The sequence below is a fragment of the Bos grunniens genome, chromosome 5, assembly GCF_055505025.1.
Source record: "Bos grunniens cultivar Pamir isolate PY7600 chromosome 5, Bosgru_T2T1.0, whole genome shotgun sequence".
Taxonomy (NCBI): domain Eukaryota; kingdom Metazoa; phylum Chordata; class Mammalia; order Artiodactyla; family Bovidae; genus Bos; species Bos grunniens.
In genome coordinates this window covers 28,811,165-28,838,420 of record NC_141169.1, presented here as the reverse complement: position 1 = coordinate 28,838,420, position 27,256 = coordinate 28,811,165, and the positions used below count along the sequence as shown (strand labels likewise).

The following is a 27,256-nucleotide window of genomic DNA, read 5'->3' as shown; positions in this document are numbered from 1 at the left end:
TTGAACTTCAGCTTAAAGGCAGATAAGCAGGTTTGCAGGTTTTGTTTTTGTTTTTTTAGCAGCTTCTGTTATATTGTGTGGGAGAAAAATGTGAGAGGCAGTTGAGCAGATGGCTGTGGCGAGTACGGCTGTCTGCATTGCCTTACCCTGCGGCCGATGGAACACTGCTTTTGGGATTTTGGGGGGTCCTGCACACTCAGCACCCTGTAAGCACTTAGGAGATTTCTTTGCAGTGGTCCTGAGTGATGATGCTGACAAACTTGAGCATTCCCAAGGTCAGGAGATCAGATCCCAAAGTGGCAGGAAGATGAGGAAGGCAGGACTATATTATTCTCAAGGGCTTCATAACTAGGAAAAACTGTTTCGTTGGAAGCCGTAAGGAAGCACCTCCTAGTAGTTAGTGGTGTGGAAAAATACCTAAGTTACACGAATAAGCCAAAAAGACAAACCAAAACAAAAGCAGAATGCATATCATTTGTGTGGTATGTCATCTCTGTAAAGACAAACTGCATAGGGAAAAGGGTGACTGACTACAAGTTAGCAGTATTGGGAGGGGAAATTACTAGTGGGTTTTTTCCTTTCTTGCACTTTGTTGTTCTTTTTAGTTTGCTATAGTGGACCTCATCCTTATAGCTACCATATATTGGGTTCTAACTACACTATGCTCAGCAGTTTATACATATGTTCTCATTTAGTCTCCTCATTCAGTAGGTGGTTTTATCCAGTTAACAGAGATTGGGAAACTTGTGGAAATGGTACCAAGGTCTTTCTGATCCAAGAGAACTTCCTGACTGCTTATTTTGGAAGTAGGAAAACAGTCATTTATCTTAGAAGGAATTAATATATTCATGATGTTACACGCAGCCTGGGCCAAATGAGCAATTATTATACCCCTTTGGGCTAGAAGATAGTGATTCTCACTGTCAAAACATTTTGGATGCGTCTGCAGCTACGGATTAACTTGTCTTCGCCTGAACCATCAGAATGCTTCCAGTTACGTACTCATGCTTTATGCACTGGTATAGGAGCCGTGGATGGTCCACGGTTGGTCTCACACAGCATGAACGCTTGAGCTATGCCACATATGTAGTTTTTATTTAGGCTCAAATGAAGAAATACAATATTCTTAATGAAAAAAGACACCCAGATGTCACCTCATTAGAATCTCATCAAAAATATTTCACATCTTCATTCATAATTCAGTTGTGGTTGAGTGGTGATGATTTCTTGATAGTTTTATGAGAATTTTTGCTTTTGCTTTTTGCTGAAACACAGGATAAGGGGACTTTTCCCATGTCTTCAGCTCTGAGCTGGAAAATCATTGCTCTTCCCTTGTAAAGAAGTGGGTGCTCCTGACTGTCCAAAACACACATGACTCAGAAGCCATGCTGCAGATGTAGAAGTATTATCTCATTTCATGCTCACAGCACCTGCCCTCTGAGTTAGATCCTACTACTGTGTGCATTTTACTAGGAGGAAACCAAGGCTTAGAGAAATAAAGTCACTTGTCCAAGGTTGCATAGTAAGCAGTATAGTTAGGATTGGAATCCAGACAATCTAACTGCACGGCGTTAGCCACTAACTATTATACTATGCTAACTATGAAGCCTGGGTTCTTCATGATCCTGAAAAATTAGCATCTCTAAGCCTTATCTGTAAAAAAAAAAAAAAGTGAGATTAAAGGACCTTTGTTAGACAGCTATTTGAACATTAAATAACATTTATAAAATCTGAAGCATATTACTTGGCCCATTCTTGGTATTCAGAAATTAAATTTCTATTCCTTTACATGTGCATTTTTGGTCTTTTTAACCGGAAAAGTAGACAGTTTGATTTCTGCTGAATTGCTTGACTTGGAGAGAGTCAGATTTCTTCTAAAATTCTAAAGATCTTTTGAGAAGGAGAAATTTTTGTACAGTTGTTTTGAAGCAGAATACATACCACAAAAATTTTAGCAAGGCTTGAACTGGAGATAAATGACTAGGTTCTAAGGCCCCTTCTAAAATACTGTAAATTTTAGTCCCAAGAAAGGTGACTGGCTGATAAATTTCTAGTTACGTATTTCCATGTGAAATCAGTTTAGAATCAATAACAAGTTGAGATTCCTTGGGTAGATCTGTGGAAATGTGGTCAAAACCAGACATCGGCAGATATGGTAGAATATCTCTTTGAGAAGGGCAGCTACAATTTAGGAGGTTGGAAGTCAGTGGCTAAATGCTTAATAAACTTTGCATTTGAATTAAGAGAAATGGAAAAAATTTGTACTGGGTTTAAAGTAATTAAGGTTCTCAATTGCTTCCTCTGTTACTCTTTAGGGGCTGAATTTTTAAAAGGCAGAGGCTCCTGACTTTTAAAAGTTGTTAGTTTTCCTCCTCTCTCCCCAACAAAATGAAACAAAAATACACACCTTCATCTGCCCACCCCCCCCTCCCACCCCAAAATGACCTAAAACAAATCAGGCAGGGGAGAAAATGAGTATGTGATCTTTCCTCTGGTCCCTGGGTCTCAGCATGCTTGGAGGAAGACACCTTCACTGCACGTCCAAGGTGATGAGAATTGGGCAGCTGAGCCAATAGCAGAGACATACCTCACCGAATCCTAAGCAGATTCTAGATGGAAGGTGACGATGAAGCTGCTGTACCTGGGGAAAAGTCTGCTCCAGGTTTTCTTCCCTTCAGTTGGCCGTGGTCTGACACAAGAAGCGACAGCCAGCATTACTGTTAGGAAAGTAAAATGGTGCAGATGCTTAGACAGTTTGGCGGCTCCTCCAAAAGGTAGACATAGAGTTACCACATGACCCAGGAATTCTACTCCTAGGTATATACCCAGGAAAATTTCAAACATGTGTTCACACAAAAATTTATACATAAGTATTCTTAAAATCTTTATTCATAATAGCCAAAAAGTAGAAACAATTCAAGTACCTACTAGCTGATGAATGGAGAAACAAAATGTGATACAATGGAATCCCTATAATGGCATCTCATTCAGCCAACATGAATTGATACATTCTACAGTATGAATAAACCTTGAAAAATTATGCTAGGTGAGAGGAGCTAGGCACATACCATATTATTGCATTTATGTGAAATGTCTGGAAAAGGCAGATCCATACAATAAAGCAGATTGTTGGTTCCTAGAGGCTGGGTAGAGGCAGGGGTTGGGATTGACTGCAGACAGGTGGTGGTGTTTGGTATGATGAAAATGTCCTGGCATTAAATAGTGGTGACAGCCTTGTGAGTCCACCCATGTGTGCTGAGTCTCCTCAGTAGTGTTCGACTCTTTGAGACCCTGTGAACTGTAGCCCACCAGGCTCCCCTGTCCATGAGGTTCTCCAGGCAATAATACTGGAGTGAGTTGCCATGCCCTCCTCCAGGGAATCTTCCCAACTCAGGGATTAAATCCATATCTCTTATGTCTCCTGCATTGGCAGGCGGATTCTTTACCCTAGCACCACCTGGGAAGCCCATCTGCATTGTAAATATACTAAAAGCTACTGAGTCATTTACTTTATAATGCTTCAAATGGTGAGTTTTATGTTATATACATTTTATCTTAATTTTTTCTAATTGGAAAAAAACAAACAGAAACACTGGCCCAGTATCTGGACTTTCAGTCCCAGCTTTCACACCCTCACCTGGGGAGCAGGGACTGCCACAGGGACCCGCCCATCTTGGTATTCCTATGTACCCTGATCTCAGTGGATTAAATTGTCTTAGTAGTAGAGATGCATTTTTCTGTGGATACCATCTTCGCTCCCAACTGGTGCTTAGCACTCTTAAGTAGTGTTCCTCATAGGCTTTTTTACATTATATCATTTTGGGCTGTTAACAGTGATGAATATGTTTGCTCTGTCTCCATTAATCAGTGTGATCTGCTGAGTACTAAGAAATGCATACACAAATGGACAATGAACAGACTATATATAAAAATAGAATTTTCACCTGCAGCCTGCCCAAGGTCTATTTACCTACAATAATTAATCTATTTGTCTGCAATAAACAAGGGCTTCCCAGGTGGCACAGTGGTAAAGAATCTGCCTGCCAATGCAGGGGATACAGGAGACACCGGTAGGATCCCTGGGTGGGGAAGATCCCCTGGAGGAGGAAATGGCAACCCACTCAAGTATTCTTGCCTGGAGAGTTCCATGGACAAAGGAATTGGAGGGCTGCAGTCCACGAAGTCTCAAAGAGGCATACACGACACACACAATAATAACACAACACATACAATAAATAATCAAGAAACCAGCCTGCTATAAACCAAACTTTCAGAAAGCCAGATTGCTATCTCTAGTGACGGTCCAGGGAGCTAAACAGTAACTTCTGTAACAATCAGCCCAAAGCAGCCAGGGCTTGATTACTAGATTAATAACTGACAACTTCCATAATTTTTGTCCCTGTTTCCAATTTAGGACTGCCCAGAGAAAGCCAAATAGGCACCCCTAGCCAATCACGTAGGCTGCCCTGCTGCTGCTTAGCTTGCCTGCAGCCTCCCACCAGCAGCCTTGAATCAGGCACACCTAAAGCCTTTTGGTTTTTTCCTACTCCTATTCAAGACTTTGCTACTCCTCTGCCTGCCTTTGAATTTCTGCCATAACATGCATGATGTGACCTAACTCCCTCACTACATCAAACTCAGAATAAATAACCTTTGATTTTCTTATTTAGTTGATCTTTGTTTATTTCCACAATACAGATAACATCTTATACAAATTTATGCAGTCTGCATTCCATCTTCCTTCTCAAAGGAACTCCACTGCATGATCAGTATTTCTGTAGCACACTTGGTAATTGGCACCCAAGAATTACCAAAGATGTAGGTAAAAGGGAGGTGGAGGAGGCACTGTCTGATCAGTTGAGAATTGTTCCAGAAACTCCTCTTTACTATAAGACTTCCCAAAAAGTACCCTCATACCTCATTCTAGGCAAGCTCTCTTCCCCCAAACCACCATTTCTGATTTGTATCATCGTAGGTTAGTTTTCTTGCATTTTTGCAGGCCCATATGCAAATAAAATCAGATCAGATCAGATCAGTCGCTCAGTCGTGTCTGACTCTTTGCGACCCCATGAATTGCAGCACACCAGGCCTCCCTGTCCATCACCTACTCCCGGAGTTCACTCAGACTCACGTCCATCGAGTCAGTGATGCCATCCAGCCATCTCATCCTCTGTCGTTCCCTTCTCCTCCTGCCCCCAATCCCTCCCAGCATCAGGGTCTTTTCCAATGAGTCAACTCTTAGCATGAGGTGGCCAAAGTACTGGAGTTTCAGCTTTAGCATCATTCCTTCCGAAGAACACCCAGGGCTGATCTCCTTTAGAATGGACTGGTTGGATCTCCTTGCAGTCCAGGGGACTCTCAAGAGTCTTCTCCAACACCACAGTTCAAAAGCATCAATTCTTCGGCACTCAGCTTTCTTCACAGTCCAACTCTCACATCTATACATGACCACAGGAAAAACCATAGCCTTGACTAGACGAACCTTTGTTGGCAAAGTAATGTCTCTGCTTTTGAATATGCTGTCTAGGTTGGTCATAACTTTCCTTCCAAGGAGTAAGCATCTTTTAATTTCATGGCTGCAGTCACCATCTGCAGTGATTTTGGAGCCCAGAAAAATAAAGTCTGACACTCTTTCCACCGTTTCCCCATCTATTTCCCATGAAGTGGTGGGACCGGATGCCATGATCTTCGTTTTCTGAATGTTGAGCTTTAAGCCAACTTTTTCACTCTCCTCTCACTTTCATCAAGAGGCTTTTTAGTTCCTCTTCACTTTCTGCCATAAGGGTGGTGTCATCTGCATATCTGAGGTTATTGATATTTCTCCCGGCAATCTTGATTCCAACTTGTGTTTCTCCCAGTCCAGCGTTTCTCATGATGTACTCTGCATATAAGTTAAATAAACAGGTGACAATATACAGCCTTGACGAACTCCCTTTTCCTATTTGGAACCAGTCTGTTGTTCCATGTCCAGTTCTAACTGTTGCTTCCTGACCTGCATACAGATTTCTCAAGAGGCAGATCAGGTGGTCTGGTATTCCCGTCTCTTTCAGAATTTTCCACAGTTTATTGTGATCCACACAGTCAAAGGCTTTGGCATAGTCAATAAAGCAGAAATAGATGTTTTTCTGGAACTCTCTTGCTTTTTCCATGATCCAGTGGATGTTGGCAATTTGATCTCTGGTTCCTCTGCCTTTTCTAAAACCAGCTTGAACATCAGGAAGTTCACAGTTCACATATTGCTGAAGCCTGGCTTGGAGAATTTTGAGCATTACTTTACTAGCGTGTGAGATGAGTGCAATTGTGCACTAGTTTGAGCATTCTTTGGCATTGCCTTTCTTTGGGATTGGGTGTAGCTTTTATTTGGCTTGTTTCACTCAACAGAATGTTTGGATGTACATGTTGTTTTGTGTATCAGTAGTTCCTTCTTTGTTACTGATGAGTGGTGTTTTATTGTATAAATATACCCCAATTTGTTTATCCGTGTTCCTGTTGTTGGACATTCACATTATTTCCAGCTGTGGTAGTATGGCTTGCTGAGAGCATTTTTGTACAGCTGTCTTTGTAAATAAGTGTCTTTGTCTATATTGAATAAATACCTCAGAATGAAATTCCTGGGTCATATCGTAAATATATGTTTAACTTTATTTATATAAGAAACTACCAAACAAGTGTTCCAAGATAGTTACACCATTTTTTGTACTCCCACCAACAATGTGTTAGAGTTCCAGTTGCTCCGTATTCCTAGCCCATAATTAATGTTGATTTTAGAATTTTAGTGGATATAAAATGTTGTTAAGATTTTTAAAATTATTTATTTCTTTTTGGCTGTGCCGGGTCTTTGTTGCTGCGCGCAGGCTTTCTCTAGTTGTGACGAGTGGTGGCTTCTCGTTGCAGTGCGTGGGCTCTGGGCGCCCACTCGGTAATTGTGTCACACGGGCTCAGTGGTTGCAGCTCATAGGCTTAGCTGTTCTGCAGCACGTGGGATCTTCCCGGATCAGGGATCGAACCTGTGTTCCCTGCATTAGTAGGCAGATTCTTAATCACTGGACCACCGGGGAAGTCCCTTTTTAAAAATGTGTTTATTTATTTATTATGATTTTAATTTACATTTCTTTGATGAAAATGATGCAGTTATCTCTTCATATGCTTATTGGCTTCACATTACTCTTTTCTTATTAATTGTTTATTCACATCTTTTGCCCATTTCCAGTTGCACTGTTTATCTTTTGTGGATTTTTTTAGTTTTTTGTATGTTGGGGATGCAAGTCCTTTATTAGGTAGGTCAATTTTTAATTTTAATGAAGTACAGTGTATCAGTTAGTTTTCTTCCACGATGTTTTTTTTGCATCCTATCCAAGAAATCTTTGCTGATCCCCAAGAACATGAAGATGTTTTTCTTGTATAAGATTTATGGTTCTGAGTTTTACATTTAGGTCTTTGATTCAACTCAAATTAATTAATTTCAAATTACTATTGTAAAAGGTATAATTAAAATTTTTATTTTCAATTATTTGTTTCCAGAATATAGAAATACAGTTGATTTTTGCGTATTGACCTTATAGCTCATGACCTTGATAAATTAGTGCATTGGTTCTGTTAGCTTTGGAGGGTTTTTTGTTTTAGGGTTTTGATTTTGGGGTTTGTTTGTTAAATTCCATAGTTTTTCCTACATGTACAATATTTTCTGTGAATAGCAGCAACTGCAGTCTTTATGTTTTTAATTTATTTTTCTTGCTTTATTACACTAGCTAAGACTTTAGATACAAAATTGGATAGAATTGATAAAAGCATACATCCTACCTTGTCTCCAGTATTAGAGGAAAAGGATTTTATGTTTCACTGAGAAGTGTAATGTTGGCTATAGATTTCATAAATGTTCTTTGTCAGATTGGAACTGCTACATTGTTATTCATGGCTTGCTAAGAAATTTTATTTTTATGCAGAAGTGTTGAATTTTGTTAAGTGTTCTTTTTTCTGCATCAGTAAGATGATTATGTGGTTTTTCTCCTTTATTCTGTTAATATGATGAATAACACTGACTTTTTCCCTAGTATTAAATTAACTTTGCTTTCCTGAATAAGCCCTGATGGTCATTATATAGTATCCTTTGTGTATATTGTTGGATTCTATTTATTCATATTTGTTAAGAATTTCACATTTCTGTTTATGGCAGATTTTGGTCTCTAATTTTCTTGTAATATTCTTGTCAGATTTAATATCAGGGTTATGTTAGCCATATAAAACAAGGTGACAAGCATTCTCTTAACCTTTGTTCTCTGAAAGAATTTGTGTAAAATTGGTATTATTTCTTCCATCCGTAACATTTGGTGGAATTCACTTGTGGAGGCCTGTCTGGGTCTAGAGTTCTCTTAGTGATAAGATTTTTTATTATTAGTTTGTAAATTAATACGGGCTATTTAGATTTTTTATTTCTTCTTATGTCAGTTTTTATAAGTTGTGTTTGGATATGTTTGTCCATTTCATTTAAGATGAAACAGCATAAAATTGTTCATAATGTATCCTTTTTATTTTAATAATTACTATAGGATTTATAGTAATATCTGCTTTTTTCATTCCTAAAAATTATAATTTGCATTTTCTCTACTTTTTTCTTGATCAGTCTTGCCAGGGGAATTATCAGTTTTATTAATCTTTTTTTTTTTTCCTTCCCCCACCCCTAATCTTTTTAAAGAACCAATATTTGACCTTTTTTTTTTAACTGTATGTTGTTTGTCCATTTACTAATTCATAGATTTCCATTCTTACTGCTATTTCCTTTCATCTACTAACCTAGATGAAAGGTAAATAAGATGAAACCCTACTTACCTAGGGTTTAATTTGATCTTCTTTTACTAGTTTCTTTAGGTGGAAGCTTAGAGCATTGATTTTATATCTTTTTTATTTTTTAATATAAACATTTAAAGCTGAAAACTTTTCTCTTAACAGTTTCATTAGTTTTATCCCATAAATCTTGATGTATTATGTTTTCATTATCATCAGTTAAAATATTTTTTTAGTTTCCCTGTGATCATCTTTTTGATTCATGGATCTTTAGAAGACTATTGTTTAATTTGCAAATATGTTGGAATTTTCTGGATATCTTATTGTTACCAAGATTTTTGGTGGAGCCATTTGTTTGGATCTATGCTAAATACTGACTCAATGGACATGAGTCTGAGTGAACTCCGGGAGTTGGTGATGGACAGGGAGGCCTGGCGTGCTGTGATTCATGGGGTCGCAAAGAGTCGGACACGACTGAGCGACTGATCTGATCTGATCTGAAGCTAAATACTCTTGCCTTTGTAAAAAAATAATTAATGAATTTCTCTTTTGACCCTCTAAAGTTCCCTAAATATGGGCTTTGAGATATTCATTTCTTGGCATCTTCTTTCATTTGTTTCTTTTTTGAACTTAAGTGATGTACAGTGTGTATTATAGTTCTACAACACATTATGGATTATGGGACAAATTTTAATATTTCAAAGTTGTCTTCACATAGTCCTGCTGTAGTTTACTTTTGTTTTACATAGAAAGATATAAATAATACCTGTCCCATCTTAATATTAAGTTTGGAGGTTAATTTTTCTTTAATTTTTGTGGATATTTTTAACCCAAGCTAAAAATTGTTTTCTTTTGAATAGGTATCAATAAATGATAACCTGATAATTTGACCAGGTCTTTTTAGATAGCATTTTCACTAAGTTTGTTTTTTAGAGTTGATGTTATTAAAGTCTGAAGAATTTATGTATTCTTATATCCAGTGTGCCCAGAAAACAGTAAGCTGCATTAGTACCAAAGCCATATTAAATGCAGTTTCATCATCTTTGATGAACCAGCCAGTCCACTAGGTTTTACAGTGCCTTGGAGGTCAGCATTATGAAATCTGGCTACTGTAGATTTGCACAAGGACAGTTCAGTAAAAATCTAGAGTCAATAGGTGTTAGAAATAAGAATGTCCACTGTATTGGGACTTTCTGTGTTCATTTTTAAATGATTATCACTCTTAAACTGTAGTAGTTTAATCTCATTTAAAGTGTCATGAATATCAGGCTGGGAATTGTAGCAAAAAGTGATTTCTCAAAGAAATATACATTATCATGAACTGAGGTAATAGTTAACAAGTCATTCTTAAAAATGCAGATGTTTGTATAGTATTGCATATAGGAATTCCCAAGGAAACCGGTTCTTTTTCTTTTCCATTTCTTCTGTGGCTCAGCCAAACAAACAAAATAGAACAAATAAAACCCTAAGGTGAACCAAATCTCTGAATCTGAAACTGTCTGATAAAATACTACAATGGGATAAAGATACAGTCTGCCAGGAGCTTTCTTCAGTATGGTTCTTAAAATCTAAATATATATAAGAATAAAAAGACTTTCTGATGTAGCTCTCCAAAGACACTTGTTTTCTTTTCAGAACACTCTGGCACTAATTAGACAAATAATTCTCTAGCTTCGTACAAACATATGTCTTCCCTGTGAGGGACGGTGACTGTCTCTGCCCTCTTCCCTTCACATGGAAGGAGCCCCCAAGTTTATTATGGATGACGTGTTACAGTGGACAACATGGTTACTAGAAAGCTGGGTTTTAAGCCACCCTATTGGAGAAGGAAATGGCAACCCACTCCAGTGTTCTTGCCTGGAGAATCCCAAGGACGGGGGAGTCTGGTGGCTGCCGTCTATGGGGTCACACAGAGTCGGACACGACTAAAGTGACTTAGCAGTAGCAGTAAGCCACCCTATTAAGTCTAATATGGTGTAGAATATTCAGGTTGGCACAAAGAACACAATCGAGAGACATTAAGAAACCCTTTCCTGTAATCTGCCGTACCAGCATTGCCGAGGGTGGAGTGTGTGGAAAATACTTTAACAATCTGATGGTATTTTCTGCCCTTTTTATTGGTTGGGAATTTGAACATTGCAGATTAGCTCATAAAATAAAAATGTAAAAAGGCAAGGTACACCTATATGAGGCAATGTCTTTCATTAAGATAGCAAAACCTACCATACTTGTTTCTAGTGGCTTGGAGGATATCTGGGGTAGACCTTCCACTTGCTAATGTTCAATGAGGCCCAGGTTTGACATTTGAAAGTGACAGTCTGGTAGAGTGACGGTGTTCCTATACACGGAGGAGACAGTATCTGTAATATTCAGTGTGCTCAGGGACTTGGCCCTTCATGAAATTTCAAGTACAGGTGAATTTGACTTTTTTCATCATATGGTCCAATTCTATCCAAATGCTGTAGAGAAGAGACGAGGACAGGAAAACCTCAGGGTCTACTTCTGATGGCATTGCCCCAGGGAATCTGGTCTTTCTACTCCGTGCTTAGATTGAGCAGGTGAAGTATGTGGGTCCCAGCCAGGCTCTTGCGTTCATCGTAGATTTTATACGCACCTAAACAACTTGGTCTTGTCCTCTCTGGAACGAAGGATGACCCCTGGCCAATTTGTGTCATTCTACCTCTTGAAGTAAATAGGACTGTAGGATTAGAATAAAAAGCTCTAATGAAGAGCGTATGTTCTTGTTCCTCTGGACTATGTCCAGTAAGGTATATCCTTAACATTTACAAGACTTCACTCACCCAACTTCCTGTTTGTTTTCTTTTTTTTTAAGGCTACAACTGAGGTGGAAATTAAGAAGAAAGGCCCTGGATCTCTCTTAGTTTCTATGGACCAACTGGCTTCCTATGGACGAAAGGACAGGATCAACAGTATATTGAGTGTTGTTACAAATACACTGGTGGAAGGTATGTGCCCTGTGATGTTGGTCCAAGCTGCTGGGATATAAATATGTAGTGTGTGTAATATGAATATAGTCCCTTGGTCTGAGTTTTGGTTGGAAAAACTGTCTCTGAGCTTTAGGAATAGAGTCTGTTGGTTATAGAAACCAGCATCCCAAATCTGCATGCAGAGAATCCAGTAAGGACTTCAAAGCTGCTGCCAGCACTGTGCACAGATAGGTAAGAAGTACAAAGGAACAACGTAAGAGTGAGCCAGAGGATGTTGGGAAGGCTCTGTAATTGTCACAGGTGAGGAACAGATGAGCTGATGTGAAACAGAGAGGAGCGTACACTGAAGAACTGTCATGACATGAAATGACGGAAGCCCCTCGTGCCCCCGACCACCAGACGTGCCTTCCCTGTTTCCTTTTTAGCTACTTACAAAGCTTTTGGTTTTCCCTTAAGGACAAATGCACTGTGCATTTTGATTATACCTAATTCTGCCTCTCTTTAAACACCCCCACATATCCATAAATACACTGGGCATGTGAACAGGTAAGCCAAAACCCCCCTTACGTTGACACTTGGTGCCCCAGGGAAGAGCGGCCACTGTTGAACCATAGCGTGTCTGCAGCAGCGTGGCTGTCAGAGCCTGGACTTCATGTCAGGGGCTCCTCCACACCGCAGCCTGACTTGCTGAGAGGCAACTAAGCATTTCCCATTACCCCGAAGTCCCCCAGCACAGGTCCACTTTCGGTCCAGTCATGGTCTGTATGCCAGGCTCTTCTGGATTTCTTTGATGGTAGATTCAGTGACTAGATTTTTTTTCTCACAGGATTCTGGTTGACTCCAAATGCTGCTTCTTCGTTTGATTCATGTTATTTTAGCTGATTTGTCACTTGATAGACCCACACTGTTCCTGACTGCAGTTCTTTAGAGTCCACGCTCCCAGGCTACCCCATAATATTTAGAGTCCCTGAGATAAGGAGACTCATTTTATTCTTGTGTTCCTGGAACAATTTTTTTATTTTTTTTTGAGTCATTTAAGCGAAATACCACTTCTGGTCTGTGCGTGTTTGGGGGAGGGTATGTGTGTGGGTGTGGGTGTGTTGGGCAGGCATCTGTGGTGCAAGGAGAATCCCTAGAAACGAACCTCAAGCTCCCCTGGACTGGTCACATCTGCACACATAGGCAAGGAGTTAGACTAAACCTAGGCTGGTCTTGAGAGTGTATCAAGTAAAAGGAACACTGAACTAACTGCTTTCAGCTCCTGATTTCTTTAATTCTCATTGAGGTCATCGTCTGATAGAACATCTTTAAACTTTATACTTTGAGATAACAGGTAAATAATTGCAAATCATAAGAATTCCAAGATAAGATATATTATTAAATAGCTTAAGAACCTTGGCTAATTTTGTTCTTCATTTGGAGAGCAAGACAAGGTTTCTCTGACTGTCTATGGCAGTTGAGAAAGAAAAGCTAACAGCCTCCACCAGGCGTATTTTATTCCTGGTGAAAACATCAGAGCAGGAGAACTATCCATGCAGTACAACAGTGATTTATTGATTACCTCAGGGGCCTGGCACAGGGCGTGGCAAAAGCGGATGCTCAAAAGATGTGTACTGAGCTGAATTTTGTTGTGCTTGAAGCTGGGGAGGAGCACTGGGGCTGCAGGAGTCCTTTTGGGGGCCTTAGCACCTGTGCCGCCTTTCCCTCCGATTCCCTCTCCTAATATTTGATTTTCTTTGCTAAAGCTGATGAGACAGAGCTGCTGTAAGCAAAGAACAGTGGTTGGCTGGAGCTGAATGATATGAGAAAGAATTAATGGACATTAAGAAAGATCTATTCCTATTTAACCACTGCTCCCTCTGTATTTAATGATTGCTGCAACAAGGAAAGCCAGCATTGAATGAATAATCGTTTCTTCTTTTCAGACCTTCAGTTAGGAAACTGACATCATTTTAGTCCAAAAAAGCAGACTTCTTAAATAATGGTTTAGAAACCACAGTGGAGAATTCCAGAATACTGTAAATAATGGGATAATCCTGCCTGCTCTGACCCCCCCCCCCCCATCCTATTGCAAACATGCTCACCAGGATCCAGTAAACTCAGTGGAATTCACTGTCAGCAGAGCCATAACTTTGGGGGATATTTCAGACAAGGCATGGGATATTGGCAGAGAGTGATGCAGTCTTACTTCTCAAACAGTAGCTGCGGGAGGGAGTTGAAGTAAAAATGAGGAAGTGATGGTGCTTAGCATTATTGATTCTGAGGTTAAGCAGCTTCAAAAGTGTCAGTGCAATTGCTTACCAGGTATCTTCCTTTCCAACCGTGGCTGTCAGCTCTGTGAGGGTGGCGACTCTTGTTCACCAGATGTATTCCCAGTGTCTGGCCCATTGTTGAAGTGAGCTGGGAAAGGCCCTTGCCTCCAGAAACCTCCTGGTCTGCTGAGGCTGCCATCTTGGAGGAATCTTGAGGCCTCTCTCTGCAAACAGTCCCCAGTGCCCTCGAGGTTGGGAAGATTACAGTCACCTCTCTGAAAATGTTCAGGAACAAACTAAAAGAAGCTCCGCAAACTTTTGGACGTCTCTCTCCGTAGGTTAACACATTTCTCCAGACCACAGTCTTCCACTGCTCCAGGCATGTGGGCCCGTAACAGTTTGCAGAGTTGCAAGGCACTTCCTAAACCTCCTTATTCCCCTAGTCGATCTTTTCTAGCTCCTAGAGCTCCACAGCTTTACTTAGTCTCTGTGAAACAGAAAAGATTATCCCAGCGATCTTCTGGTCTCTGTAAATGGGAGGAGGAGATGCCTAGTATCCCTTTCTGGTGCCCTATAGGGTAGGGAAACCCACCCCGCCCTTTGCTGTCTGGGGAGGACTTGGAGCCTAGTTCATTGTAAAACATTACAACTGTATCAACTGTTAGAAACGTGAACAGTCACCGCTTCAACCTCCACCTGCGGTAAACAGCAGACACTTGGAGAAAGGAGGAGATTAAAAAAGGAACGGAACCAAATTTCCAAATATGTACTATAAGAATTTATGGAAATAAGAGAACCTTTTCAATTTTCTTTTTTGGGATAAAACTAAATTTACCTTGGGAAGGGAGGGAGTTCTGTGAGGAAGAAGCCAAAGCAAATTTTCTTCACAGACTTCCTTTCCCACGCAGACTCCCACGTGGCGCTTACTGTGGCCCTTAAATCTGAAAAACCAAGGCAACCTATTTTCTTAGCAACCAGGGAGCCAATCAGAAGCCCAACCAAAGCACCCCATCTAAAATAAAGCCATCACCATGGGCACCTTCCAGCTGGTTGGAAATGGGGGAAGTAGACTGATACAAAGCAGCCATCTTGTTCTTGGTGAAATGTTGGGAAATTTTTTTCTGTTCCCCAAATGATTTGATTTCATTAGTCGATTTGAGTAGGTCTAGGGCAGTAGGAGACACAGTTGTATCCAACCCCACAAAACCAAGACCTGGCCTCTAAGGACTATCATGCTGCCGAGTTTTCAGAGTTATACCTCTTAAAGAACATCCTTCCAGATCAAGGTTCTTGAACTTTAGTAATGCTATCTATTATATTTTGTGTTTAATTTGAAAGGATCTCACACCTAGATTTGGAGAAGGCAATGGCACCCCACTCCAGTACTCTTGCCTGGAAAATCCCATGGATGGAGGAGCCTGGTAGGCTGTAGTCCATGGGGTCGCTAGGAGTCAGACACGACTGACTGACTTCACTTTCACTTTTCACTTTCATGCATTGGAGAAGGAAATGGCAACCCACTCCAGTGTTCTTGCCTGGAGAATCCCAGGGACAGGGGAGCCTGGTGGGCTGCTGTCTATGGGGTCGCACAGAGTCGGACACGACTGAAGTGACTTAGCAGCAGCAGCAGCAGCAGCAAACCTAGATTGTTGTAGCAGAATGGCTCTCTGTGTTTGATCATCCTTTCCCATCTTCACATTGTAAAACTGCCTTCAAGCTCATTGCATCCAGTGATTCTCAGTCTGGTTTTATCAGAGTCGTAGGAACCTGAGGCAGCACCTCAGGGGGGAAGATTTGGATTACACTGGACTCCAAGCTCCTCTTCCTGCCTCAGCTAGAGCAGCTCCTGGTTTGTCTGTTTTATGTATTGGAGGTCAAATAAGAACTTGTTTGGAAACAACGGGTTCTGCTTTTAAAAGAGTAACAGACTAAAGAGACAGAGAAGAGAAGACCAGAGAATAAGAAAAAGGAAAAAAGAAAGAGGTCAAGGGAAGGGAAGAGGAAGAAGATAGAGAAGGGAAGGGCGAGAGTGGAAATGGGTAAAAGAGCAAGAGAAGGAGAGAGGGAGGAGAGATGACAAAGAGGAGGGAAGGAGCAGAGAGGAACGGACATGGTTTCTGCTCCTGACAGCACTGCGAACTCCCGCAGCCTCAAGAGCAGAAGAGAGCCCACATGGTGGCTTGATTAATGCAGGTTCTGCTGTAAAGAAAGTGTGTAACAGTAGCAAATACTTCCATAGCACCACTTGCTACACACTGGGGTGTTCTGAGGCACTTTATATGTATTTTAGCTCATTTAATTCCCACAGAAAATCGAAGTAATTTACTCAAGGCCCACAGTTAGCAATTGTCTGAGCTGATTGCACCCACATATGTCTGGCTTCAGAGTGTTCTGCTTCTCTGATAATAGTTTAATGATACAATGTGTATCCACCGTTTATTGAGGAGTTACCTTATGCCAGGCCGTGTGCTGTCTGTTGTCCACCGCTTAGTGCGTAAGTGATGGAGGAGAATTAAGGACTCCTTTAGTCCTGTAGCTTAGAAGTCAGTGCCCTTTCAGATGACGCAACAGGGGCTTAGAGAAGTCAGCACTACCTTGCCTGAGATCGTACAGTTGTGCATGTTAAAGCCAGCTGAACCAGGGCTGCCACGCTCCCCAAACGGGTGTGTTGAGTTTTGTTTATAACTAGATCATTGTACAGGGATGTGACCTGGGGCTGATCAGCCTTCTTTTTGCCTTCAAGAGAAGGAAAACTGAGGGAAGCTCTCAGGAGAGTTAGCACTCCCCAGCCACCTTCCTTCTCGTGTCGATAACAGTGAGACCAGCCAAGCCTAACCCTTTCGTTTCCTTCCCAAGACTGAGGGGCTCCCTTTGTTCTTGACTCACTACAGAGCTGGAAGAGTCTCAGAGGAAGTGCCCGCCATGCTGGTATAAATTTGCCAACACTTTCCTCATCTGGGAGTGTCACCCCTACTGGATAAAGCTGAAGGAGATTGTGAACTTAATTGTTATGGACCCTTTCGTGGACCTGGCCATCACCATCTGCATCGTCCTGAACACCCTGTTTATGGCAATGGAGCACCATCCTATGACGCCACAGTTTGAACACGTCTTGGCTGTAGGAAATCTGGTAAGATGGAGCACAGCCTCCGGATTTCACCATCTGAACAGGTTTTGCCTGTGGGTAATATTTTTTTTCTGATACTGAGAACTGGAGTTTAGTCAAAAAGAAAGTAATAGTTAATTGGAAGACAAATGCTCCCACATATGCCGCAGCCCCAGCCGCTTCTGCTAGCTGTTGTGATCCCTTGGCTGTTTTCTCTTTCTGCAGAACTTTGAAGACGTCATTTAGGAGCTCTTGGCAGGCATCCAACCCCGGTGACAGAATGGGAGGCATGGTGCAGTGGGTTGGTTTCAGCAACCTCAGCCAAGGACTTGCGGATGTCTTTCTCTCTCTGCTTCTCACTTTAATTCTGTATGACTCCAGCAAATCACTACCCCTTTCACCTTCAGTAACAACCACCAAATAGGGGAGGTCTTTTAGTATGTTACATGTAATGATAAATTTTCCCACACTGTCATGTCTTCATTATTCATAGGGGGACTATCTACAGGAAATTTTAAATTCTACGCTGGTCTTCCCACCCAGTCCAACTTCTGAGCTATCAGCCAGTTTCTAACCATTAGTTGATCTGTGCCAAATTTATTTTAATGTTGGCTCAAGTAATAAATTTAATTTATATTATTTAGATGATAAGTATGCAGTTTTTAAAAAAATAGATTATACAGTGTATTCAGAAGTCAAGTAGTTGTGATTTGGGGATTATCTTCTTTAGTATAAAAATCAGGAGTTGATTAAATTTTGATAGTAAAAAATTAATTGGAAAGAATCCTCTAGGTCATCTGGCCTCACTATTCCTTAGAAATTGCACCATAGGCATACCATTCTAGTTGTTACCATGTAATTTGTGCATGATCACTGCATGGTAATTGTTTCTCTCTCTCCCTCTCTCTCTTTCTCTCATACACACACAGAGTTTCTACCTTAAGTCTTAATACTCTATCAGTGCATTATAATAGTGATATCATTTTGACTTCTAATTCTAGAATACATACATGGCAAAAGGGATCCCTTATCTGGTTAGTTGTCACAGCTGATTGTATTCCCTAGTACATATCCAAGATGCTACTGTAATCTTTCCGATGTCCATGACTGAGTCAGTGATGCACTTCCAGCCCACCACTGTGATGGGCAGTTCAGTGAAATACCTGTAGTCTTGAAGCAGGACACCCCCATAGACTACCCAGGACATCTGTTAACCTGCTCTGAAAGGTGCCCGAGGGTCAGCTCATTGTGTGATTGACTGACTTCTGGGGCTTGGCCATCAAGCAGCATTTTGGAGCCAATCAACAGCATCATATAGATACACTCTTTATGTTATTGCCCAATGGTTATGTAATGAGAGATATTACTTGATCAACTTTGTTATTGATAGTGGTGGGGTATTTTCTATAGTTTTTTTTTTTCCTAAAGTCTTTGCTTTTACTTGCTTTTGGAAGAATTGGTCCTTGATTTTCAAGGGATTTTGAGAGGCCTTTTCACTTACTACCAACAGAATTGCCTCAGACTGGGCCAGGAAATAACATCATTTTTTCCTTCTTGAAAACCTAGAGATTTAGGGTCACACCGAAATTAGAGTTGTGAGCATTCAAACAACTTTGCTCAGAATCATCAATGAAGGAAAGGGAGAAAGGAGAAGGTCAACAGCTGATGTCCAGGGAGCCAAGCCAACCAGTCCAAGCTCTAAAATGGGAGAGCACTCCAGGGGCAGAGTCTTCAAGGGAGAAGTGATGTACGAGGAGCAGTGGAGGCGGAGAGCAATGAATGGTCCAGGATACTTTGGACTCAGAGGGAGGGAGAGATATCAGGAAGGGTATCTAGACTGAGGGCATTGGGTAACCAAGGGGGAAATGGGGATGACTGAACAAGGAACAGGGTGGAGTTTAAAATCAGGAGCTCTGGTTTGGACGTATTCAGTCAGTTCAGTCGCTCAGTCATGTCTAACTCCTTGGGACCCTATGAACTGCAGCACGCCAGGCCTCCCTGTCCATCACCAACTCCTGGAGTCTACCCAAACTCATGTCCATTGTGTCAGTGATGCCATCCAACCATCTCATCCTCTGTCGTACCCTTCTTCTCCTGCCTTCAATCTTTCCCAACATCAGGTGGCCAGAGTACTGGAGTTTCAGCTTCAACATCAGTCCTTCCAGTGAACACCCAGGACTGATCTCCTTTAGGATGGACTGGTTGGATCTCGAGTCTTCTCCAACACCACAGTTCAAAAGCATCAATTCTTTGGTGCTCAGCTTTCTTTATAGTCCATCTCTCACATCCATACATGACTACTGGAAAAACCATAGCCTTGACTAGACACACCTTTGATGACAAAGTAATATCTCTGCTTTTTAATATGCTGTCTAGGTTGCTCATAACTTTCCTTCCAAGGAGTAAGCGTCTTTTAATTTCATGGCTGCAGTCACCATCTGCAGTGATTTTGGAGCCCCCAAAAATAAGGTCAGCCACTGTTTCCACTGTTTCCCCATCTATCTGCCGTGAAGTGATGGGACCGTCTGGATGCCATGATCTTAGTTTTCTGACTGTTAAGCTTTAAGCCAACTTTTTCACTCTCCTCTTTCACTTTCATCAAGAGGCTCTTTAGTTCTTCTTCACTTTCTGCCATAAGGGTGGTGTCATCTGCATATCTGAGGTTATTGATATTTCTCCCGAAAGTCTTGATTCCAGCTTGTACTTCTTCCAGCCCAGCGTTTCTCATGATGTACTCTGCATAGAAGTTAAATAAGCAGGGTGACAATATACAGCCTTGACATAGTCCTTTTCCTATTTGGAACCAGTCTGTTGTTCCATGTCCAGTTCTAACTGTTGCTTCCTGACCTGCATACAGGTTTCTCAAGAGGCAGGTCAGGTGGTCTGGTATTCCCATATCTTTCAGAATTTTCCAGTTTATTGTGATCCACACAGTCAAAGGCTTTGGCATAGTCAATAAAGCAGAAATAGATGTTTTTCTGGAACTCTCTTGCTTTTTCCATGATCCAGCAGATGTTGGCAATTTGATCTCTGGTTCCTCTGCCTTTTCTAAAACCAGCTTGAACATCTGGAAGTTCACGGTTCACGTATTGCTGAAGCCTGGCTTGGAGAATTTTGAGCCTTACTTTACTAGTGTGGACATATTAGCTGTGAATAAGCCATTGATTGCTGTCCAGAAATGTTTTGCATCTATAAACTGAGAGTAATACCATGTCATCAGTATTTGAGAGGGTAAAACGAGAACCCATACAGAAGTTTTGGAAATAGTGAAAAGTACTCTCCATACCTAGAAATTGTGTACATGTAGTTCAGTAGGAGAGTTTTCAAAGATGTGGAGACGTGGATACAGCCTTTGCCTGAACCTGAGAGTAAGAGAACAACGAGAAAAGATGGATGAGCTAGCTCGTGAGGCAGACTAGGGCCTTCTCTGGTGGTTGGACAGAGAGGCTCTTCCCACAGCTGGGACGGTGAATTGGGCTGTGTTTGTACACAGATGTACACTATTGTGTGTGTCCTTGGATGTTTTTGAGGGAAGGTAAGAACAGCATTCTATAAATTAGCAATCCCTGTCTCTTCCAGCCTCTCCCTAAGAAAAACTTTTCGTAGTAGGAGGAAGCATAAAGATAGTTCCATCCAGCCCCCATGTTTATAGAGGGAATTGAACCCAGGGAGGCTACGTGACTTTTGTATTGTTTAGTAGGTAAATGTAATCATTCTTTTCCTGCCATTTTGTTGTTGTTTTGGTAACCATTTGAACACAATAGTGAGTTTATAGGTAGTTTTTTAAACAGTCTCAGTCTTCCAGAAAAGTTTCAAGTGCAGTGTAAAAAACTGTCTTGAGAGTAAGTTGCTGATGAAGCCTGTCACCCCTGAATACTGTAATGTGTGGTTTTTTTAAATTATTTATTTATTTTTATTTATTTATCTATTGTGTATTTGGCTGGGCCAGATCTTAGTTGCAGCGCCTAAGATCGTCAGTCTGTGTTGCAGCATGCAGGATCTTTTTTTTTGTTTCTTCAGTTGAGGGGTCTAGTTCCCTGACCAGAGGTCAGACCTGGGCCCCCTGCACTGGGAGCACAGAGTCTCAGCCACTGGCCTATTGGGGAAGTCCCTGTAGTGTACTTTTATAGACAAGTACATTCTCCTACAGAACCAGGATATAACTGCCAACATCAGGAAATCACCATGTACATTACCATCAAATTCTCAGGCCCATTCAAATTTTGCTTATAAGCCCAATAATGTCTTTATACCCAAACAAATGACATTCCAGAGTTACTCTTGAGTTTAGCTATCATATCTCTTTAACCTTCTTCATCCTGAGAGAGCTCCTCAGTCTTTCTTTAACTTCTATGATCTTGATACCTGTGAAGATGGCTGTCCAGTTATTTTGTAGAATTCCCTCGATCTGGCTTTGTCTGATGCCTCCTCCTGATTAGACTCAGGCCATGCATTTGGCAAGACTGTCGCCCAGGTGAGGCTGTTGTTTTCTCATTGCGTCTACCACGTGGCACGTGATTTCCACGTGTCCCATTTCTGCCCTTGGTCCCTTGGTCACTTGATTGAGGTTCTGCCGTGTACAGTTACTCTTATTCTGTTTATAATTAATAACTGTTTATGAGAAAGACACTTTGAAACTATCTAAATTTCCTGCTTTTCATTAAACTTTTGATTTGTTCCTTTATTATATCTGTGTGGACTCCCGGTTTTCCATTTTATTCAATGGGTTTTAACCCATTATTATCCTGTGCGTAGATGTGCAAACCATTCCTGATTTGGCAGTGGGAGTCCCTGCAAGGTAGCGTTCATGTCCTTTCAACATGTCCTGTCAACATGTCCTCATTGCCTCCTTGTTTTTTCAGAAATATTCCAGGCTAACTTTTATATTTTTTTTCCTGTCTCAGGCCTGGAGTCTGCCATTTTTCAAGCAACTCTTGATTGTTTTATTGAAAATTGACATTTACAAGTCAGCATCTGTTGGAGCAATATGCACAGCTGGGCCCTCTCTGTACAGGGCTCACCACTTACTTTAACCTAGCATTACAGGACTCATTCTGTTTTTCTTCTTTCTATGTTTATAATTCCTTCTCCAACAAAAAGAAACCTGGTTACCACTATCCTTAGTATATTATTTCATTAAAAAAAAGAAAAAGCCACTGTTACCTCTTGCAACATGGGGGTCCCCTCCCCCTGGTCAGACCCTGAGTCCCCGTGTCCTCTGCTTGGACCCCTCCTCACGCTTCTCAGGCCCCATCCTCCCTGGCCAGGTGGCCTCCACACAGCCTTATTTCTCCTGCCACTTGAACTCAGACACCTCAGAGTGGGCCTTCCCCTGCAAGGACTCCTCCTCACCCCATCCCAGGCTTCCCCACCCAGAAGCTGTCTACATCCTGCTTGGGCTTGGACACCCCATGCTGGGGCACCATTCCTGACCCTGCTCAGGCGCTGACTGTCTGGTCTGTGCTGCCCTTAGCGTCAGCCCATCAGAGGTTTCTCTACATAGAAACATTAACCCACTTAACGCGCACTAAGTGGAAACTGAATCTGCTGTCCCCTTGGTTCTTGGTGAATGCACAGAAAGTGCTCAGTAACAGCACAGGGTGATGAACCTCAGAACATCTATCCTGTGGGAATGCTGGTTCCTGAGAGAAGATGCAGTTCTGTGGTGCTGCCTTTTAACGGGAGGCTGGGCCTCCAGAGGCCTGGTAGAAACACCTGTGATAGGGACTTCCCTGGTGGTTCTGTGGCAAAGACTTCACACTCCCAATGCAGGGAGTCCTGGTACAATCCTTTAGTCAGGCAGTGAACTAGATACTGCATGCCACAACTAAAAAAAAGAAAAAAAGATACCCTGATGCTGCAACTAAGACCTGGCACAGCCAAATAAATAAATAAATAAACATTAAAAAAGGAAAAAAAAGAAATGCCTGTGACAGAGGCATGTTGCTTCATGCCTTCAGCCTACACAGTGGGCTGCCCTTGTTTGGAGTTTGGGTAAATATAAATTTGTAGCTGTTAGCTGTTTTGAAAAATGGAGAAAAGCAAATTCAAGGTTATCCCTTTGATGCCATCAACAACTGTATATAAACGTCACTTTTGTGAATGTCATCCAATATTCACCTCAGAATTTATGTTCTAGTGTAGCTGCTCTCGATATAGCCAGGGATCCCTGGGGTCCCTAAGACCCTTTCAAGGGGCATGGAGTCCTCTCTCCCTTTAAAAAGAGGTATACATAAGAGACTACAGGGACACAGAGAAAGAAAAATGACAATATGAAAAGGATTCCTTTCAGCTGAAAACTTAAGTTTAAGCTGCAGTTAAGAAACCATAACATTCACGTGTATTTGGTGAAGGAGGAAAAAACAACTTGTTTTTCCTTTTTTGGTCAGAATCTCAGAAATTAAACTTAGGTGTCAGGTGAACCTTTTGCACTTCCTTCCATACTCCTTCCCCTCAAAAGATCCGGTTCGAAAGCCCCATCCACATGGAGAGGGGTTTGGTGTCAGGTGCCAGGGCCCAAGCAGGGCATCTGTGCAGGAGGGCAGCTTGGTGTGGCTGTCAGAGCCGATGCAAGCCAGTTTAAAAAAGTGCATGCGAGTGTGCTCAGTCGTTCAACTGTGTTCAACTCTTTGCAACCCTGTAGACTGTAGCCCACCAGGCTCCTCTGTCCATGGGATTCTCCAGGCAAGAGTACTAGAATGGGTTGCCATTTTCTTCTCCAGGGGATTTTCGCAACCCAGGGATCAAACCTGCGTCTCTTGCATTGACGGGCAGGTTCTTTACCACTGAGCCACCTGGGAAGTGAAAGTCACTCAGTCATGTCTGACTCTTTGCCACCCCATGGACTGTACAGTCCATGGAATTCTCTAGGCCAAAATACTGGAGTGTGTAGCCTTTCCCTTCTGCAGGAGATCTTCCCAACCCAGGGATCAAACCCAAGTCTCCCGCATTGCAGGTGGATTTTTTACCAGCTGAGCCATAAGGGGAGCCCAAGAATACTGGAGTGGCTAGCCTGTCCCTTCTCTAGCGGATCTTTCCGACCCAGGATAGGGAAAGCTTAGAAATGTATATGGAAACCAAAAATTTCCAAACCACTTATCCATTTTGTTTTATTTTCATCAAGTCATTCTGTTTTGTTTTTGGTGTACATTAATTCAGTGTATTTCCAAACCACAAGTATAATCTAAGTATTTTTCACTATTTTAAATTCTGACCTCAGACCATATCTCTGAAGATTTTCTCAAGCCCCTTCATATGTAAACTTGGTAGCCATGTGGTTACAATTATTAACTTATTATGAATTTTAAATCTGATGCATATAAAGTCCTCTCCTCTAAAAACAGGATATTCAGTAATAGATATTACGTGGTTAGCCTAGAATGAGAGTATTGATCTTGTCAAAACTGGTGGTCATGGGATTTTGCTTTCTGCCTACATGTTATGCTACTAAGGCCCTCAGGATACAGAAGGCACTGGGGAAACACGGTGCTCTGAAAGGCAGAAAGGTGGGAGTGAGTCAGGCAGCAGAGAGAAGACATCATTCTCGTACCCAGTAAGCTCCAAATCTAGAACAATGATTACATCCTTGAATATCATATTGAAAAAAGCCAAAGGAAGCACCAACAGAGTCTCCAACAATGAGAAAATTCTTTGAGGATGTATTTAACCAATAGAATATTATACAAGCAATGAAAGTGGGAGCTAGGAAGACTGTGTTGCAACATGAATGGGTCATGATAGTGAAAAAAGTGTGTCAAGTGAAATGAGTCATGATAAATCAAGATAAGTGAAAAGCCAAGATATTATATAGTCTGTGGTTTTAAACTCTGACAAAATATTTTTATGCATTTGAAAAAAAAGGAGTACATTAAAATAATAATTGTATGCAAGGCAGTGAGACTATTTCTCTAATATTTTGCACACTTTAAGCAATGTTCTTCTGTTGCTTTTACCATTTAAAAGAAGCTCTGTAGTATATGTCTACAGTCAAGGAGACACATAATGTTAAATCAGGAAGAATGCTGTATTTTTCTAATATAATTAGAACACAGTGAGTGGTTTTTTTTTTGGTCAGTACCCAAATGTGGCATACACATTCAAGTGACTGCTGACCCTTTACGAATCACTTGTGTGATATTCCTGATTGCTTAGAATAATTTTTTAACTGTCCTCTTGAACAATATGAATTGGGTAGTTCCAGCAACACAGATGGGAACGTTTCCTCTTCATTCAAGAGGAAAATAAGACTTTCCTGCATCAGGTAGAGTTGTTAGGGGACATCCACGTATTGATGTCCTCAGAAGCAGAATTTAGTGAAGGCTGATGCTTGTGGCTTCTTGGACTTGCCATATTCAAAGATAATGATAGAGGTGTTTTCTTTCTATTATTTCTTTTTCTTACCCCTGCCTTCCCCCTCTTTAGGTTTTCACTGGAATTTTCACAGCGGAAATGTTCCTGAAGCTCATAGCCATGGATCCCTACTATTATTTCCAAGAAGGTTGGAACATTTTTGATGGATTTATTGTCTCCCTCAGTTTAATGGAACTGAGTCTAGCAGACGTGGAGGGGCTTTCGGTGCTGCGATCTTTCCGATTGGTATTCCATATTTCTCCAATTTCTTTTTTACATTTCCTGTCTTGTAGCTAGTAGGAAGAATTTTGTATATGTTAATCTGATGATTTTACAAAATTCTTAGCTGTATCCTGCTCCCAGTTTCAGTTGACTGTTTATTGGTTTATCAACTAAAATATTGAAAAACTTTTCTGCTGGTTACCTAATCTAGAAAGTAGGTTTTTTTTAATCAGTCAACAAACATAAATCAATTTTATGAAGTTCCTCAGAAAATAATGGTTAATCTAAAAGATGAAGAAGGATTCACAAGAGCTATTCTGAGGTCTGATTTGAATTTGCTCGTGAGCCCATTTCTTTATCTGAACATCTCCCTGAAATGGCAAATATTTCTCCCTTTTCCAAAGATGGCTCATTTCTTCTATCATGGTGACCCCTTCCAGAAAATGAGAATAAAATAATATTTTTTTAAGTTATATTGAAATTAGTTGTTGAACACAGATCTTTAGCTAAGAAGGATTTTTTTAATGTATTTGAAGAAATTAGTGTTCAAATTACTAAAATGCCTCTGAATGTATTAATAATTAACAATATCCTCAGAATAGCTTCCTATGAAGCATAGGCATGAGTGATATCCTGATTGAGTCCCTTGAGAAGCTGAGTTACCTTGAGGGTATCCCAGTCAGACAGAGCATCAGAAATGGCTTAGATTTGTTTCTCTTATTGGGAAAATACCTAAGCACTGATAACTGAAAGGATTTAAGGATATTCAGCTTATCTAAGAAAGAGAATTGGATTAGAATGAAACTTGTTTATAAAACAGAAATCTCATTCAATCCAAGTCACAAATAACATCTGTCACATTTCTGGAACTTCTGCTTACTGGTCTTTGGTTAGGATCCAGCCAACAGTAGACTTTTTGAGAGTAGTTCTTGTTATTTAGAAGATATGAAGAATTAAGTGATAGAAGCATTATCACTAATACTCTGAATAAATTAACAGCCAGTCAGAATGGTGGAAAACTGTGAGAGACCCAGATTACGTACAGAGCATCACTGGTAAATCTTGAACTCTCAGACAAAACTCAGATTTTCAGTAGGGGAAAAAAAATGTCCAAATCAGCATGGTTGCCTTCTACGAGAATTCCTGTTAACATCCTGTTACACATACTACTACATGTGTAGTTATTAACTTAAGACATACGATGGTGATCTCTGTTCATGGGCTTTATTATAATTCTCAGCTGGCTAGCCAAGACCTTATAATCATTCATCACAGAATACAGAAATTTTCTGATTAACAGATACCAAAAGTTCTGCCCTCTGAATTAATATCAGTGTAGTCCCTTTTCATAAGGCCTTTGCTGTATTAGAACTGCCCCTTCGAAACTGCTTTTCCTCCCAGTTAGTCTAAGCATGTCACAAAGTTTCATATCAACCATTACCTATTTATTGGCAGGCAAAAAGAGAGATATGTAGAATTTTTAAATGTTTTCTTTTTTAAAGAGACAGATGATTTATTCTCACTGTCCTTACCAAGCTGATCTTTCGGTTCACTACAAATCACATTTTCCTTAATATGACTGCTGAGAAGTCAAGGGA

General features: G+C 40.9%; 1 protein-coding gene across 7 annotated transcripts in view; it reads left to right on the top strand.

Annotated features, from left to right (window-relative positions):
- The window catches only part of SCN8A (sodium voltage-gated channel alpha subunit 8), a 94,970-nt gene that overhangs the window by 33,367 nt on the left and 34,347 nt on the right, over positions 1-27,256 (top strand). For all 7 annotated transcript variants that reach the window (XR_015163640.1, XR_015163641.1, XR_015163642.1 and 4 more), the window contains exons 10-12: positions 11,615-11,747; positions 16,873-17,111; positions 25,509-25,682. Coding sequence is in view for 4 of the 7 variants with exons in the window: in XM_086399371.1 (XP_086255497.1) it covers positions 11,615-11,747; positions 16,873-17,111; positions 25,509-25,682 (546 nt within the window). In the remaining 3 variants the exon portion in view is untranslated. The remainder of the gene's footprint in view (positions 1-11,614; positions 11,748-16,872; positions 17,112-25,508; positions 25,683-27,256) is intronic.